The sequence below is a fragment of the Crocuta crocuta genome, unplaced genomic scaffold (assembly GCF_008692635.1).
Source record: "Crocuta crocuta isolate KB4526 unplaced genomic scaffold, BGI_CrCroc_1.0 scaffold862, whole genome shotgun sequence".
NCBI lineage: Eukaryota > Metazoa > Chordata > Mammalia > Carnivora > Hyaenidae > Crocuta > Crocuta crocuta.
The window spans coordinates 1,350,833-1,369,104 of record NW_027529584.1 but is presented as its reverse complement, the minus strand read 5'-3'; the positions used below and the strand labels follow the sequence as shown (position 1 = coordinate 1,369,104).

General features: G+C 57.1%; 1 protein-coding gene across 1 annotated transcript in view; it reads left to right on the top strand.

Annotated features, from left to right (window-relative positions):
• GLT1D1 (glycosyltransferase 1 domain containing 1) overlaps positions 1-17,779 on the top strand; it is a 65,954-nt gene extending 48,175 nt beyond the window's left edge. Inside the window, exons 9-12 of the mRNA XM_077761724.1 lie at positions 170-213; positions 1,329-1,449; positions 8,606-8,704; positions 17,247-17,779. Coding sequence (XP_077617850.1) covers positions 170-213; positions 1,329-1,449; positions 8,606-8,704; positions 17,247-17,408 — 426 coding nt within the window. The 3' untranslated portion in view covers positions 17,409-17,779. The remainder of the gene's footprint in view (positions 1-169; positions 214-1,328; positions 1,450-8,605; positions 8,705-17,246) is intronic.
• Positions 17,780-18,272: the final 493 nt, after the last annotated feature.

Below are 18,272 nucleotides of genomic sequence, written 5' to 3'. Positions count from 1 at the left end.
CGGTGCGGCTCTGTCCCTCGTCACTATTCGTTCGAGCGGAACCAGGGCGGTTAGTTCCTGTTTGGTGTGGTTTTTTCCTTCCTGAGTTGTTGAATCTGACTCTGTTGTCGTGATATGGAATTCTCTCAAGATCGAGGCTTTTCCTAAATCTGTCTTTGTGTCTTCTCAGGTGGACCCAGTGTTTACGAGGGAAGTGCAAGCCAAAGTAAAGAGGTAAGTGTGGGAGGTGAACGAGTATTTCGCAGGAGAGGAAACCTGGTGGCCATTACCGCCCCCCCCCCCACTCACGGCACCCAGGCTCCCTTCCTGCCCTTCGCGCGCCACCCCCTGCAATGTCCCGATGACGCCAGGAGACCCGAGGGGCCCTCCTTCCCCCACTCGACAGCAGGGACACGCTCACGCTGTAGCGTGAGCAATCCCCTCGGCGGTGGTGACGCCCAGCCGCGCTCGCTCAGGGAGACGCTGATGACAAACCCATAACTGTCACTGAGCACGATGGCAAGAAGTGGAAAGACCCAAGCTGTCCAGAGCTGGGTCGAACCCGGGGCAGCAGGGACCCCAGGACACAGGCTGCCGCCGATGCTCACATACGAAACAACGGGACCAGGCGTGACTCCAGCGACGTGGGTCCTGTCTCTCTCTGTCCCGCTGTCCTCAACCTGAGGGTGGCAGGTGGCCGCGGAGCCCCTCCAGCACATTCGGGGTTTTCGGCGGGGGGACGGAAACGGGCAGGGGCCAGGAGGGTCACCCCCATTTGGGTCGGTCCCCTTCTAGGCGATTTCCTCACGACCCCCCGGGAGTGCCCGTAGGTCACGGACCCCTCATCAGCGAGGGGGAAATTCCGATTTCATCCCCATAGGTGAGCGGATGCCCTTACGTGGCTCGTAGGTAACACTACCTGCAGTTATGTGAGTGGCGGGGTGGCGGNTGCTGGATGCAAACGAGAAGAGGAACCTTCTGTGACAGAACACGCCGGCTCTGGGCAGCGGGAACACGGCGCTGTCCTGTTCTTAGTTTAGTATGTGTTTATTCTATGGCTGTGATCGTCCCTGTTAGTATTTTTTAAAATCCTTTGAAGAAAAAGGCTTTGTGATTAGAAAAAGTGGCCAGAACCGTGTCTCTGACCTCCAGCATCTGGGAGGTGAGGTTCACAGCGAGGGCAGCTGGCCGGAGGGGGGGTGGGAGACACCCTCATGGGGACGCGTGCGGAACCCGCTGTGCTGTCCGGACGCCCAGCTCAGCATCTGGAGACTTGCCCCGAAGCTGTCGCCTGCCCCCCTCCCTGCCCCCCCACGACTCACAGGGACACGCCCCCACTCCTCTTTCAGGACCGCGGGGGTGCGGCTGGTGGGAGAGATGCCCCAGGGGGACCTGCACGCGGCGCTCAAGAACTGCTTCGCGGTGGTGAACAGCTCGGTGTCCGAGGGCATGTCCGCGGCCATCCTGGAGGTAACCACACGGCCCGGGGGTCCCGTCCTGCTCAACCGAGGTCCGCTCTTCTCCATTTCCCTGGGATTTCCCAGCGTCGTGGTTAGGTTGTACGCGGGACTGACACACACAGAACCACTTACTTTGTCTGCAAAGTAAGGCAACGCTCGGTGGCCTCTCCGAGCCCTGAGCCCTTCGCGGGGAAGGCGCTGACTTGCAGGTTTGCCAGGAACTGGCTGGAGGGTCGTTGTGGCAAGAAGCCCCCTGTTTCCGATTCCTTCTCCCTCTTTTCAGTACGCTCCCTAATCCCAGAATTCCCGGGGTGANGAGCCCGTGCGCTCAGGGGCCCCGTGTCAGGCTGTGGCCTCCGAGGACCAGTCCACCCAAGCCTTTGAGCCTCCGTGGTGGCCAGGTGCCTGACCAGGAGACCCCAGCCGCTTCCCGCGGTTTCCTGAGGGGCCAGCCCGCGCCTGGCCCGGAGGACTTCCCTGTGCCTTGCCGTTACTTCGTCTCCCTCTGGAGCCCCTTCCAAGCGGGGGCTGAGCCGAGGGTGGCCTGCGCCCCCCCTGGACCTTCTCCAGGGCTGCACATCACACGCCGTCGCTCACAGCCCCCGACACGCGCCTTGCCGCCGCAGACGTGCCTGGGGACTAACTGCTTGTGAGAAGGAGACGTGGCCACGGGGCCTCCAGGACGTTGGGCCGGGTTTCACGTTTCCTTCTCGCTACGTGGGCTTCTTCCTTCGATGGGCACCTGGGGCGCTGCGGTCGTGTTACTGGACCTAATATCCGTGACATCCACTGCTTCCTTCGGCCCCCGTCTCGTTGACTGACCTCGCGGGCAGCAGGTACAATGAGCCATTTCACAGCACGCGGCGCGTACCTAGAGCAGGAAAAAGAACAATCGTCCCTAAACTAAGACATGACTGATGTGGGTTTCTACTCTTTTCCTGTGGCATCGTTTAAAAAGAGCTAAACCCAAAGCAGCATCAGGAACGGGGGTAGAGGCTGAACATGGGTGCCTGGATGCCAGTGTTGGGCACCCTCAGAGCATGTACAGCACGGACCGTAACCTGCTTGTCGTCAGGCACAGCGGGGACCACCATCGGAACTGCATGGTTAGCGTCCGTCTCCACTGAGGCTCCCAGCGAGGTCAGTGCAGGCCTGGAGTGTGGGGGGGTGGAGACGCTCAAACCCGGGGTCAGTGCACGCTCCTTCACTCTCGGTCCAGCTTCAGAAGCACAGGCTGTTACAGCCGCAGTCCTTGAGCTGGTGTGGAACGGCTCCTCTGTTCTTGTGCAAGTTCCCTAAGAAAAAGTGAAGTCGAATTCGGGAATGATTTCAAAACCCGTGCATGCGGCATCTGACTGCAGATGAATTGATGCTGTCAAATCTCATTTCCTCCCAAGGAAAGGCAGCTGTGAGCCGGTCCGACTAACGTACCCGTGGCTGCCGTGCTTCTCAGAGCCCCAGAATAGCCTCTGGGGTGAGGGCTTTGAATGAAGCTGATTTTAGGGGAGTGGTCCGGGGGCTTGTCATCAGGGTCCATTCAGAGAACCAAAGTGGTGAGTCACAGAATGAACGCCTATCACTTTTGAAGGAAGAGATCTTTCAACCTCTCAGAATTAGCTTTGTTTGGTCTTGTTTTGTTTTTTTCATGGAAGCAAATAAAAATCTCATTTGCTAAAACACATCTCTTATCAAGAGACTCCAAAAATCAAACTCTCTGGGTGTGTGGGCAGTAGAATGACTATTCCTGCAGCAAATCTATAGTTTCAAGTTTGGGATCATCATGGAATTGAATTCCCCATGGAATTAAATTGAAGTAATACAAAAAAGTATGCTCTTACCTCAGCCTTCCTACTTAGGGCCCCCTCCCCAGCCCAGCCCAGAACACGAACACACACACACACATACACACACACACACACACACACACACACACGCGCGCGCGCGCCACCCTCTGGGTCAAAGTTTCCAATGCCACAGGGGAAGGAAGGCCATATTCTAGTTTTATTTTATTTTATATTTTAGTAAGAGAGTTGGGGGCGGGGGGAAAAAGGCAGAGAGAGAGAGAGAGAGAATCTCAAGCAGGCTTCATGCTCAGCACAGAGCCCAACATGGGGATGGATCCCATGACCCTGGGATCATGACCTGAGCCGAAATCAGGAGTCAGACGCGTAACCCAATGGACTGAGTCCCCCAGGTGCCCCAGTCAGGCTGTATTCTAAAGCCAAGAGTAACAGGATAATCTCTCCATCCCTTGGCTTCCAGGTCAAGCCCTAGTGATGGAAGACTTCTCAAGACGTTGAGAAGCATTCTAATCCCGGTGATGAGGGATCCGAATGCAGCGTGGGTGCACGTTGTGAATCCTGGGATCCACCCCCCCCATCCCCACCTGATAGGCAGCAGTCACCATGCTGGACACGAGTCGTTCAAGGCCCTGAAAATGCAAGCAAACCTCTCTGAAAGAAAATCTGGACCATGGAGGCTTTTGACCTAGGGTGTCCCTCTGAAGTGTAAAAACCCATAAATACAGGTGGCCATACCCTCCCTTCATCACCCGCACTATGCTCTGGAGGCTGATCTGCACGTGCAGAGGAGGTATCATCTCTGGAATCTTCTGGCAAGTCTGCAGGAAATGAGGCACCAGCTACAAAGCTTCTTTTTAAGGTGGAATCAGAGGTTTCCGTCCACCCAATGGAGGGTTGAAGAGCTCACAGGGAAAGGAATCAGGTGACTGTGGACTGAACCGAGCATCAGACACCTTCCACTGTCCAAAAGCCCGGTACGGGTCTGCTCTGCTGGCTGCTCCACCCGCGCCCCCCCAGCCTCATCCCTGATCACCAGGGGAGAGCGAACAGCGGACGCACACGCCCGCCTGGAACCAGACGTCGCTGGTCCGGGTCTCGTGGGGACCAGCTTCGTACGCTTGTCCTGCCCTGGGACTTCGCCTCTCTTGAAGGCAGTTTGTTGTGAAGGAGGCGACTTCATACCTTGGGGAAGTGACTTAGGAATCAGATTCCTTTTTTTTTTTTAAATAGAATTTATTCTCAAGGTAGCTAATATACAGTATATACAGTGTGCTTTTGGCCATATTTATACTTCCTTCTCCCACAGCCTACCCTGGCTATCATACCCTGGCTCCCAAAAATGTGATCAGAGAACATACCTTTTATGATTTTGATCATTTTGAGTGTATGGAATCCTATCTATTTTGATTTAACATATGGTCATGTTCCGGAAAAGGAACCATGTGTACTTGGGAGGAATGTGTCTTCTGTAGCTGCTGGGGGTGTGCTGAAAATGTCAGGTTAAGTCGGTTCGTGCTGTTCAGGTCGTCTGTCTCCTTCATGGTTGTCTGTCTAGTTTTTCTATTATCAGCTATTGAGATGGGGTATTGAGATGTCCCATTATTATTATTATTATTTATTATTAAATTAACTACTTCTCCTTTCAATTCTGTCAGTCTTTGCTTCACATGTTGCGGGGCTCTGTGTTCTGGTGTGTGCACATCTCTAACTTCTGTGTTGTCCTGATGTAGCGATCCTTTTATCATTATGAAATTTCCCTCGTTGTCTCCTAAAGTCCATTTCATCTGGTGTTAATACAGCCAGGAAAGTTCCTATGGTTACTGTTTACATGGTATATTTTCTCATCTTTTTACTTTCAAACTTTTGTGTCTTTGAATCCAAAGCGTATCTCATGTAGGCGGTGAATATAGTTGTGTCTTGCTGTTGTTATCAGGCCTCACGATGTCTGCCTTTTGAGTGTGATGTTTAGTCCATTCATCTTTAGTGTAGTGACTGAAATGGTTGGTTTCCGTCATTTCTTATGTGCTTCTGGAATCTGTTTGCCTACTCTTTCCTATAGGATTTTTATGGAGAATTGTAGACGTGAGATTGGCCTGTGGCTTTCTTTCCTGTGCCATCTGTCTTATGCTTTGGTATTATTTGGTATTATTGTTGAACTTGTTTCATAACAACAATTTGGAACGTGTCTTCCCTCTCTGTGGTCTGGCACAGTTCCTGGAGCACTCGAATCGTTCAGTCTGATGATTTTGTAGAATTCCCTTGTGACACCGTCTGAGATGATCCTTCTGAGATGAAACTGTTGTCGACAGTTTCCTTGATAAGCTCTCTGTTTCTTTTATAGAAATGGATCTGTTTTAGCTTCCCTACTTCTACCAGGGTTAATTCAGTAAGATGCGTTCTTCTTAGAAACTACCCATTTCAGGTAGATTTTCAAATTTATTTGTAAAGATTTCTATAAAGAGCCTCCTATGACTTTACAGTTCTCTGGTTCAACGGTTACGTCCCCCTTGGTGTATCTTATTTTGATTTCTCCTTTTTCTGGTGAAAAGGGTTGCTGGTGAGTTCTTTATTCCATTGACTTTTTTTTTTTTTTCATTTCATGGCCTTTGGAGTCAAGCAAGCCTCCTCTACTGTGTAACACCACCTCGTTACTTCCCCTCAATCACTTGGCCCCATCACCTAAGCCTCCTGCATCCCACCATCTGCAGGCTGATAACAGACGTGTATCCAGTGAGTGGGCAACTCTCGGTGGCCTCAACAGCCTTACGTGTAGGGTGGGTGCCTGAAGTAGGGTTGGGTTGATATGCAAATGAGTCTACACAACAGGAGGGGTGATAATAAGATCATTTTTGCCTGAAACAGGGATATGAACTCTGTCATCCTTCACGACTGGCCGGTCTTGTGATTCTCTGATCACTGGTTTTATAATCTGCATTTGTCTCTTTAGCACTACACTTACATCTATAGATCTCTCCTCTCAATCTCTGCATCTGCCACAGATTCTTCACAAATATCCCAGTGCTTAGCCCAAATTAGGAGCTAAATGTACTGTTGAAGTACGCAAATGCTAGGGGGTGCCTGGGACAGAGGAACACGATACGGGGCTTGCCATACACCCTGATGGGTCGATCACCCTCTTTCTGAGCTCTGCCCTGACACCAGGCAGTGGGTGAAACAGGACGATCTCAAAGGTCTCATCCATGCAGAGGTTTTGGCAGTTGGTTGACAAATGTCTAGAAATGAAATCACAGTGTGTTGCACGAGTTTAACAAGCTAGCGACCCACGCTGTGTGACGATCAGAGAGACAAGCCGTATGACTCATAGCATCACTCACCATAATTATGTTACGACCTCGTAACTGATGTAGTTGATGTGCCAGTCAGCTTATGCCACAAACCACATAATGGTGCTTATACAAAGAGACATCTGAATTGTTCATGCACTGTGGAGAGGAGCGTTTAGTCCCTCATTCCCAAATGATATGATCAAGACCCAGGGAGACATCCAGGACCTTGATGGTATCCTTGCTCCCTCGGTGGTTCTTGGGCTGAACAATAGAATCGTGGGAGGTACTTTCACAAATGCCTGATCGCGGGGTGGCCGTGTCGGGGGAGCCCAGTCAGTTCTGCTCCGTCTCTCCAGGTGATGGGGCTGTACTCCAAGGGGTACACCCACTGTGCTCTCCTGGAACAAAGATAATAAGACTGGGATCTTAATTCAAGACCAAGGCCTCCTGATCCCCAGCACGTGCCATCATCCAGGACGCCAGACCATGCCTGCAGGGTGTCAGAACTCAAGGCGCCCAGCCAACGGTCCGTAAACACTTGTGACCCTAGCGTTGGGACGTCACCATTTCAGGTTACTTCGCCCTGGAGTGGATGAGCACTGAGGATCTGAGTCCTGGCCCTCCAAAAGAAAACTGGAAAATCTGACTTGGAGACCTTCTGTGCACTTGAAATGCCACCAAGAGAGACAGACAAAGACGGACCCATCACTGTATTGGGGACATAGCGGGGCGGCTGGGGAGGAGCAGTTCGGTGGGGGCTCTGGTCCACCAGTCAAGCCAGCTCTACCACTTTCCCCGACGTGTCAGAGGAGTGCGGACAGGAAGGGTGTTGCCAGCTCTTGCATTCTCTGGGGCCTGGATCTTAGACTCAAAGTAGACTGGGAAGGCGTAGGTGATGAAAACCAGGGAGCCCACCGACAACAGCTGGTGGTTCAGATGGCCACGGTGACCAACACCGACTTAGAATTCACTCAGTACAGGGGCGCCTGGGGCACTGGCCCCACAGCATTTACTGAGCGTTTACTACGTGTCACACTGAGCTCTGGTGTTTGGTGGGTGTTGCTGGCGTACCTGCCCTATGAAGGCTTTGGTGTCACAGACCTTCCCATGCAATATACGAAACGGCTATGGTTGGGTAAACCTACATTTCTGAGAATCGAATATCACCCCTTTGCGAGCAAATTTTGATTCCACGGAAGTAGATACCACAGGCAGAGTCAGGGTGCCTACAACGTACTTTTGTAGCACAAGAGCCAGATTATTGGTCTGCTGTTGATGCAAGTCAGTCCTGCCCCTGGGCACCATGTTGCAAAGGGGTGTCCCTCTTAGCCGCTGGAAGGCACCCACCACACTAAAGTCCTAGGTGATAATAGCCACAGGGGATCAATGTCAGCGGCCAAAATAGAATCGGAAGGACTAGCCTAACCTTATACCCTTGCAGGTTGGGTGGGCCCCCCCAAACTAGGAAGAGAACCAGAGGGGTGCTTCCTTGCTGGCGGGTGAGGCCAACTGTGCCCGCCACGTGCTTCCGGACACCGCCCGAGGTCTCATCCAGTCTCTGCTGGGCTGCGCAGGCCACGCGCTGGCCCCATTCCTTGGGGGGATGGAAAGCCTGCTTCGGGAATAGTCAGGATGATAAGTCACACCCCTTCTTTCTCCCGTCTGCAAGCCGGGGGGGGGGGACGTGCTTAGTCCTCTGGGTCTCGCTGCTTGTGCTGTGGGAAGACTGCCCGTCGGGGGAGCAATGAGGGTAACTAAGGATGTGTGCTGCCGGCTGCTGCTGTCCAAGTGTCAGGTAAACATTTGGAGAGAGCGGGTTTCTCTGTGACACCGTGGCGACCATGTCACACAGAGCCTCGCGGTACATAGCTTTCTGGAACCTGCCGCAGTAATTACAATTCAGCACGTACTTTGTCAACGGCGTGTTTGGACTGGCTTCTCAGTCTGGCAGCTGTACTTCTGAGCGCTGCCGGAGGTCCAGGGGACGTAGATGTCGCTCCCCCACAAACCGGCTCTTCCTGCCGGAGAAGCTCTCCATCGCGACGGCCCACCTGACTTCTCCCCCTTCTGTCCTCAGGCGATGGATCTGGAAGTTCCCGTGCTGGCCAGGAACATCCCCGGGAACGCAGCGGTGGTGCAGCATGAGGTCACGGGGCTGCTGTTCTCAGACCCGCAGGTAAGGGACGTGGTCCCCGGATGGGCTGTCAGAATGACTCTCGTTCTGCGGTCTCCACTGTTTTCTCCAGCGTCTGCGCCCCCCTCCCTTGCGGCAGGAGCCCCGCGTGCGGTGCGCGTCCCCTGCGATCACGGGTACGCCCGGGCCAGAAACCCAAACGCAAGCCCTGCTCCCACGTCTGATTCTGCCTCTGCCGGGCGGTGTGGCCTTGAGCAAGTCGGATGGCCTCTGAGACGCTTTGTCTCGTTTCCAAAGACTTCTAGAAGGAGAGCCTTCTAGAACACCTGCTGGCTTTCGGAAGATCGCCGTGTATCCGGTCACTTGTAATGCCTCCAAACAAGGCACAGAGTGAGCCGAGGACCTGCGTGTACATGCGCGCACACGGGCATCTGGAAGTGACACAGGACGGTGTGGTGGAGAGCGGGCCCAGTGGGGGCGCACGCGTGTGTGTGCCTGGACCTCCTGGGAGTGTCTGCCTGCCACTGAGCCCCCCGGGGACCGTGTGCAAGGCCTGTGGCCGGGTCTCCAAGCCCTGCTCTCTCCTCGGGACAAGCACAGCTCGTGGCACCTCCTGCCACCCCGAGGTGTGAACACAGGGCTGAGCGTGTTCACGGCCCGCGGCCAGAGCTCGGGACCTGTCATCCCCAAAGGACAGCGCCCGTGTCAGGTGGGAGTAAAGTGAGAATCTTAGGCCCGAGTCCTGTTCTGTAAAAAAGTCTTTAATAATCAGGTTCTACTTACCAGCGTCTTAATTAAAGCACATGTTCTATTCAGCAATGTAGGGATTTGTGCTTACAAATTATAGGCAGCTCACATATTTGGGAATGCGGTTTTTCAGATTTCCCTGTGGCAGACATGTGAACCGAGAACGCCGTCCCTTCCCCTCCCCGGGGATGACGACGGCCACCGCTCTTCCCGGCTGCCTGGCGCGCTGGCCGGCCCGGAGGCAGGTGAAACAGCAATGGGGGGGCCTGTCCGGCACCGATGCCTCCTGTCCCTCCAGCAGTGACACGAGCCACAGCAATACCAGCCCAGGAAGCCCTCACTCTCCAAACAAAGGCTTTGCTCTTCACCCCCTTCTGCACCTCTCAAGGTCAGCACCAGCCGAGCTGTTAGGTCCAACGGCATCGTCTCCACCCCGGAAAAGTGCTTTTAGTTTCATCTCCCCAAACGCAGCATCCGTTTATTTTACAGCCCGAGTTCAGACGCTGTAACGTGGTCAGCGAGCATGTGAACGCGGGAGAGTCATGGGGCTCTCCGGTGTCATCTAGCTTCCGGTGGGGGCTCCTTCTAACATTAGCAAGCGACCCGCCCACCGCCCCTGACAGGGTCAGCCGCCTCTGCCGGCGACCGGCGTTCCTCGAGCTCTCAGACACGGAGCCGCGGCGCCCACAGCGTTCAGTCGAAGATTTATTTTGATTCCAACACCTTGGTTTTACAAAGGATGTTTAAAAAAAAACGCTTTCGATTGCACATGTTGGGGGGGGGTGGCTGCGTTTTTTAACAGGCTTTAAGAAGCGTGCCAGACGCGGCTGTCACGCACGGCTTTGTCTGTCTTCTCTGCGGTTGTGACCAGACTCGACCGAGCCCAGGGTGGGGGCTTGCTTCCAGAGCAAAATGCATTTTACATAAACTGGCAGCTCTGGTTATAGTCCTGACAACTGAGGGGCCCCGGTGGGGTCAGCCACTGGCCGGCTAGCTCAGCGTAGCCCTCGGTCCCCGGGGAGGGGACACGGAACCTGAGGAAGCTCGTGCTCACACGCTCCACACCCTGCTGGCCCCCCGACCCCTTCCCTGTGTGCCTGTGGCCCCTTCTTCACGCTCCGTGACAGCCAGCCTGCCCGTGGTCGAGGGGGCCCGCTGTGTGCTGAGTCCTGACGGCTCACGTCTCTTCCCGCCTTCGGGTTTGGGTTTGGAGCCAAGCCGGGTCTGCGTGCGGCCGTCTCCCGGAGCCCCTGGNGGTCAGCAGGGACAGCAGGAGGGAGGTGGCGGGGGGGCGGGGGGGAGGCCCGTGAAGTATCCGCGTGGCCGGGAGCAGGGAGACAGAACAGAAAACGGGTTTGAACGGGGCTCTCACGGGGCCAGGTGGCGGGTGCCCTCGGGCCTGGGGTGCGTAGTGGAGCCCACAGCCCGGCTGAGCGAGGCGGCCGCCGCGTGCCAGTGCTGGCCACCTGGGCCCCTGGCCGGACTCACAGCCGTTGTCACGTTTGAAGAGAAGCTGGAAATCCCAAACTGCAGTTGGATTTTACCAATTTATAAATCTCAGTAATTCAGTTTTTTTTTTTTTAATTTTTTTTATTTATTTCTAGGAGAGAGAGAGACAGCGTGAGCAGGGGAGGGTCAGAGAGGGGGGGTAGANAGAGGGAGTCACAGACTGAAACAGGCTCCAGGCTCTGAGCTGGCAGTCAGCACAGAGCCCGACGCGGGGCTCGAACCCACGAACCGCGAGATCATGACCTGAGCGAAAGCCGGACGCTTCACCGACTAAGCCACCCAGGCGCCCCAGTAATTCAGTTTTTAAACTCGTTAGTTTAAGTGCGCCAAGGGCCTGTCCGGGTGCGGGGAGGGTGTGCCGTGCGGGCCGCCAGCCCGTCTCTGCAGGAGCCAGAGATGGACGGTCGCCGCCGCGGGGACATTCCCAGCGAGGCCCCGTGCGAGGTGGCACGTTCTAGGCCCGGGGCTGCGTCTTGCCCTCCAGGCCGCTGGGTTCGCCAGCCAGAGGGGCGTGTGGGGGACAGGACAAGAGTGAGGGCCTCCCCGTGTCTGCCAGACAAGGCCCGTGAGCTGCGCCTGGCCCGGGAGCAGGGGACTCTCACTGGGCCGCCCGTGTAGCAGGCGCTGAGCTCGGTCCTGGAGGTAAATGCCGGGAGGGAAAGGGTCCCCGCTCCGGGGGGCTTACGGTGCAGCAGGGTGGCTCCCGGAGGGGGCAGCGTGTCCTCATGTGCCCCCAGCGCCAGGAGCACCGCCCCGATGGAGGCGGGGCCCGTGCTTCGTGGGGACCGACTCCCGTCACTCACGGTCCTGCCCGGCCCGCAGGGAGGGGCGCTCGGGGTAGCGGGACCCCACTCAGAGGCTGGGGCGCGTGAGGGCGTGCGTGGCGGGAGAGCGTGCGGTGCGCTGGGTGCCCCAGGGAACAGCATGAATGGACAAGGACTCACGAGGAAGGTACCTGGGACACGGGCACCTGGGGGCACGAATCCGATGCCGTCCCGTGGCCTCCGTGGCCCGGTGTTAGGCTGTGATTTTTCATATGGTGCGTTTTGTAAAGACAAACTGACAGCGTACAAATTAAACGAGGAAGTACGCGTGACTGGCCACGGGGAGACAGTCCCCCTCCTCCAGGACACACGCACGAATGGCCCGTCCCCCTTCCCATGTGGACAGGCCACCCTGTCACCTCTCGGTGGTGCGGTGACACGTCGTGAGTGGCGTCGTGTCCCCTGCCACTGCTCTCAGCTGAAGCCACGGGAGGGAGTCCAGCCTCGCTGCCACTGCCACAGATGTGGAGACAGTGCACCTTGTCCCCCTGGGGCCCCGCACACCAGCGTGTGTCCAGCAGAGCGGGGGTGGGGGAGGGTGCCGACCCCGATGCCTGGGACACTTGCCAGCTGGGGGCTCCTGCCTCGGTGGGGCCGTTCCCGGGGCTGGCGGTCCACAAAAGCGTGGCCTTCAGCTACTGCCACCAGGAGGCACGGCTGGTGGCTGAGGTCTGAGGGAAGGAGAGCTGTGCCCACCGCTGATGACGCTCTGCGTGCACGTTCGTGTGCACAAGGACAGCGGCCACCAGCCGAGGCGTGGCTACCCCTCCCCTGCGGGTTTGTGGGCCGAGGCGGCCACGCCCGGACTCAGCCGGACAGCGGTGATCAGGAGCCTTTCTAGCGGCTGGAGGCGGCCTCCGCCCGGCTCTGCCTCAGCCCCGGGGCCGCCTCCCACAGCCCACTTCCCTGGGGTGACTGCCAGCTAGACGCAGGTCTGTCCGTGTCCCCGAAGCGCAGCCAGGGTAGCGTCATGGCAGCTCTACTTCGACTTCTCCTGAGGGCTTTGCTCTTTCTCTCTCACTCTCTGAGGCTCCCGACCCCACTGTGGTCACCTTGCGTCCCCCAGAACCGTCTCCCGGCCGCCTCTCCTCCCAAAGCTCTCTCTGACCTTCTGGCCTCGGCTCCCCAAGACGGGAGGCTGAACGGCATGAGTGTCATTCCCGCCTTGGCCACTGCGCCTCTTGCTGTGTGACCCCGGGCACAGTTCCCGGACCTCTCTGTGCTCCCGTTTCCCTGTCTGTGAGAGGAATCATGAGAACAGCACAGAGCCCCGGTCCCTTTCTGCAATTCCGAAATCCAGAAAAGCGCTTGAAAAACAATTTAATTTTTTGTGAGCCGGGTGCCAAAGCTGACTTGGCAGCGAGGTGGTATCTGAGCTGATGCGAAGTTATTTGTGGCTTTGTTTATCCTGCTTCGTGTGACTGTTGGTACGTTTTGATTTGGAAATTGCGGTGTGTTGCTTACGGGGTGCCGCTTAAAGGCACTGCAGGGCACACAGTAATGAAAAAGGACATAAACCCCGTCATCAAAGGCCCCAAATCCTGGATTCTGAACACGAGCGGCTCCAGCAGAAGGCATGTGACAGGTGCTGGCTGGTGTCGCCGATCTGTGGCCGGTCCCAGCGCCACCGGGGGGCTGAGGGCCACACACCAGCTGTCCCCGGCAGAGAGAGTGAGAGCGGCCTCGCACCTCCCCGAGGCGCCCCCTGCACGCGGCCGGGGGCAAAAGCAAATGAGCAGGGGACTCGCTTTGCCACCATGGGGATCACAGCCGTGGACTGCGCTTGCCCCGCCCGCCGCCTGCCCCAAGCAGCCCAGGACGGGGGTCAGAACACGCGCCCAGGCCTCCAGCACGCTGTCCCTGGTTCCAGAGCATCGCCGGGGTCAGGGGCCCGGTCTGTGGCGTCTCTGGTTGGGCACAAGCCAGGTGCCGTCCTACAAAATGGCCTGAGCTGGGGCTTGTCTGCCCGAAGCTCAGTTGTTATAGGGTCGATTTTCGCTTCTCCTGGAAGAAGAGGGATGGATGACCGCGGAAGGTGGCTGGGGTGCAGCGCTCTCAGGGCATCTAGGTAAGAAGCAGGTGCTGCGTTGTGGCCGCGAGGCTGTTTGCTTTCCATGGAGGCTCCCCCTGCCCCGTGGCGTTAGGGGGACGTCGTCACGACAAGGGCCCCATCAGGGGTTCAAATGTGGGTTCTGTCGAACTGCCCTTGCTTCTCCTGCCCTGGACCTTGGCGGTGCCCCCGGGAGAGGAGGCGGGTCAGACGGATTCAGCAGGGAATTTTCCCAGCAGCCCCTGAAGACCCCGCAGGGAGGCAGGGATGCAGAAAACGGCGAAACGCTCACTGAATCCTTACGGAAATGTAACTGTGCCCTTTTGCGTGATTTTTGTTTTTAACTTTAGAAACCTGTAGCCTGAGCCCTGTTTGCACACCTGCGGCCCTGGGGGGGGGGGTGGGGGTGCTCCAGGCCACACCCGTGTTTCATTTCATTTGCCGTGTGTTTCCAGTTTTGCATCACTTGTTGGTATTTAACACGGAGAGCTTTTAGGTAAATGTCTGGAATCTAGGCTTCTCTCGAGGAGCATAGAGAATGTGATGTCAAGTCCAAGCCCAAATTTTCTGTGGCTCAGGTGGTCGCTGGAGCTTCCAACGCTGGCCCAGAACCATGTCTGCATCTGTCTTTGAACTGAGGTGTGGAATGCCCATACCTGCCTTCTGTTTCCTTTTTTTCCCCTTAAGTTTATTTTTTGAGAGAGAGAGTAGGGGGAGGGGTGGTGCAGAGAGAGATGGAGGGAGAAGATCCCAATCAGCAAAGAAAGAATCCACTGACAGCGCAGAGCCTGACGTGGGGCTCGAACTCACGAGCCATGAGATCATGACCTGAGCTGAACCAAGAGCCGGATGCTTAACTGACGGAGCCCCCAGGCACCCCCCGTTTCTGTTTCCTCTTAATTACCTTAGCACGTGTCCCCTTTAACACCATGTAACTTAACAACCTGAACGACCATCAAGAGTTGGCCATTTCACTGCATGAAGCCCCAGATGAACGTCCCCTCCTCCGGGATTTGGCGATCAGCTGGTCAGTTTTCTGGCAATTTCCACAGCTGACAGCTCTGCAGAATCCAGGGTGCCCTGTGCTGTGTCCGAGGAACTCTGCTGTGGTCTCACCACCTGGGGTGTTTGCTGAGGCGGCCTCGGCCCTGGTCCCGCGGGCGTCTCTGCCCACGCGTCGTCCTCAGCAGGCCAGCGCGAGTGAGAGCGGGGGCTTTGCTCCGAGGTCAGACTCGTCACCTCTGACACATTCCGCTGGTCAAGCAGGGGAAACAGACCCCCACCGGGTACGTGGGAGGCGTGGCGGAGCCTTACCGCAGAGCAGCGTGCGGGTGCGGACGGGGCTGTGGCTGTGCCCTTGCATGCAGTCGGACCCCGCGGGCACTTGGCCGTCTGTCCACCCGCATTTCTCAGGGTCCGTGGGTGTGCGTTCAGCGTGTGGCCTTGGAGGTCATGCAGAAGCTGGTCGAGCCCAGGAGAAAACAGTCCCAGAGCCGCAGGGAGGGAGTCTGATAACCACCAGTCAGGTTTTCCCCTTCTTGTCCCTGATGCACCCGTTCTCTCCCTTGACCTCCAGCCTCTCACCCGGGGCTCTGTTACGTGGTGGCCGGGGTGTTTTGTGTTCCCCACCCGAGTCTCTCTTGCTCTAAGTGTGCGTTTCTGTTTGGTCTTCCGTGTGGAGAGGGGACGGGGCACTTCCTCACATTCCATCCCTACGAGCTCCATCATTCAGGATTTTGCTGTAAAATGGTTACATTCTGTAGAAATCCTAAGACACGGTTTGGGTTGCAGCCGAGGTCCGTGCGTCAGATAAATCCAAGATACGACCACAGTCGTAAAATGATGCACCGAAGCCGTAACCCCCTCGAATCACTTTCATAAGAATATTGTTCTACTATAAGGTAAGAATAAATATGTTACGTTTTTATTATGAAAGAGCACCCGTTTACTAAAAAGCGTATACACAACACATAAAAATATAATTCCGCTCTATCATAAATATCGCCGCTGATATTGCTGGCTGTAAAGAGCATTCAACGTTTAATTAACAATAATTTTGAGAGTACGTGGACATTCCTTCTAAATGGCAAGGCATCACTTGTTCATCTGAGCCCCGGCTGCCTTCTTGGCGTCTGCACAGGCTTCCTGGAGTCCCGGGGACAGTGACGGCCACGCGTGCGGCAGGCTGTGCCCGGAGCCCGCGTGCTGACCCATTCCGTCCCGTCCGCGTGCCACGAGGCAGGTGCCGTCATTGTCCCTCAGTTACAGATGCGGAAACAGAGGCACAGAGCGGTTAGGAAAGTCCCCACGTGGGGGTGGGGCGTGAGGTTAACGCAGGCCTCCTGGCTCGAGAACTCGTCTCTGGGCTGAAACGCAATATTGACACACATGCGTGGGGCCCTCCTCTCTCTGAATACTGTTTAACAACCAAAAAATAATCATTGTAATTCTGTCCGGTCGTGAAGGGCTTTGCTATTAGAAACGGGTCAGCAGGACTGCACTTGCCTCAGCGGCGACGTTGGGGGCGTGAACAGATGACGCACGTCAGCGGAAGTACCACCCGCAGCTAGTTAACAGAGGGAGAGCCAGGAATCCGAGGATGCTTACGTCCCCTGCCCCTCCTTCACCCGGGGCGTCCGGGGCAGGGCCGAGCTGGCCCATCTGGTGGCCACGGGCCCTGAAGAGAGGGTGAACGTGAGGTCAGAGGGGTAACTGGCTTCCCCAAAGCCACACGGCTAACTTACGTTGTGCAGAAGGGTTTGAACCCAGCTCTGCCTCTGCAGCCTGCACTTCCCCCCGCGGCAGATCATCTGGAAACACGCTCTGCGCCCTGGAGAGAGGAAGGAAGACCCAGCACAAAAGGAGACCCGTGGGTCAGGGGTAGCGTTGGACGGCGTGCGGGGCCCGGATCCTGGAGTAGGGCCAGGCGACACCTCAGCCGACACTCACAAATGAGGGAAGGAACAGTGGATTTAAGAGTCGTTATGTTATGCTGAGCGAGATACGTCAGGCAGAGAAGGGCAGATACCATATGTTTGCACGTATAGGAGGATTAGGAGGAACNGGGGGGATGGGCATGGAGGAGGGCACTTGTGGGCATGAGCCCTGGGTGTTCTATGGAAACCAGCTTGACCATAAACCATTAAAAAAAAAACAGAAGTCGTTGCAGAGGAAAGAGACAGCGGCTTTTGGCAACTGGGGGCGGGGGCGGCATGGTGGGCGGCTCTGCTGTCTTTCCCTGGATGGTGAGTGCAGCGCACGTGTGTGTGTGTGTGTGTGTGTGTGTGTGGTCATGTGATTTCCCACTCCACCCAGTGCCTCGTGCCCTCGAAGGCTGCGATGTGCAGGACGTGGACAAAGGAGGGCCCGGGAGCTAACATGGGCGCGGGCGCCTGGCGGCCTCTGCAGACCCAGCTCACAGGCGTGTACACCTGTCTCGCCCCTGTCTTGGCAGGACTTTGTTCGCCTGGCAAAGAGACTGGCCAGCGACCCTGCGCTGGAGAGAGACGTCGTGGCCAACGGGAGGGAGTATGTGAGAACGCACCACTCGTGGCAGGCGGAGAGGCACACGTATCAGCACCTCGCCAGGACCCTGGGGGGCGGCGCCCAGGACTGAGGGCGCCCGCCCGGTGCCCTGGCGCCCGCGTGCGCTGCCGCCAGATGCCGGCCCTGGGCAGACACCGAGACAGGCTCGGGCCGCGAGCCCCCGGGACTAGTCACGCCAGTGGTACCGGAGTCCTAGGTAAACGACACCCGTTCTAAGGCAGAACCTTTTCCAGAACCTGCTTCCAGATAACATCCCAGGCGCGTTTACCAGATCGGAGACGCGGGGCCTCCTGGGCGGGGGCGGGGGCGTGAGGAGAGAGCGCACTAGACCCCCGTGTACCACACAAGCCACCCCAGGGCAGACGCTTCCCCGCGGGTCTTCTGAGGACTTATGGCCCATCGTTGTTCAAAAAGCAAACACTAAAATGACACCTGTCCGCAGAGAGGAGCCCTGGCCGCGTGTTTAACGTGCGACAGAGTCCACAGCAAATCCGGGCCCCGCAGGTGCGTGGACGGGGCCCCGGCTCGGCAAGCGTGCTCCTCGGGGCACCAGCCACGGGGCTGTGGGTGAGTCCGCGTGCGGCACGGCTAGCCCGTCAGGCATGTAACTGAAAGGCAGCAGACGCTCCCTGGGGACGCGGCGGTCCACCCGCAGGCGCCCCCCCTGCCCTGGGTCAGATTCGAGCGGGACTCGGGGGCCCGGTGCTCGTAGCCTGGAAGGTGCTGGAGCCTGGGTCTCCAGGGTCGGCGCAGGTCCTCCCTCCCACAGCGTCAGGGGCCCAAGGTGGGGGCACAGCGGGTCACCAGCTTCCAGCCGGTGCCAGGACCCGCCCTCTGGTGACGGCACCCAGCTCAGCAGCTGGGAGACCCGGTGTAGCGCATTTACTCACGTGGAGCGTCACTGGAATGACATCCTGGCCACACCAGCACGGCC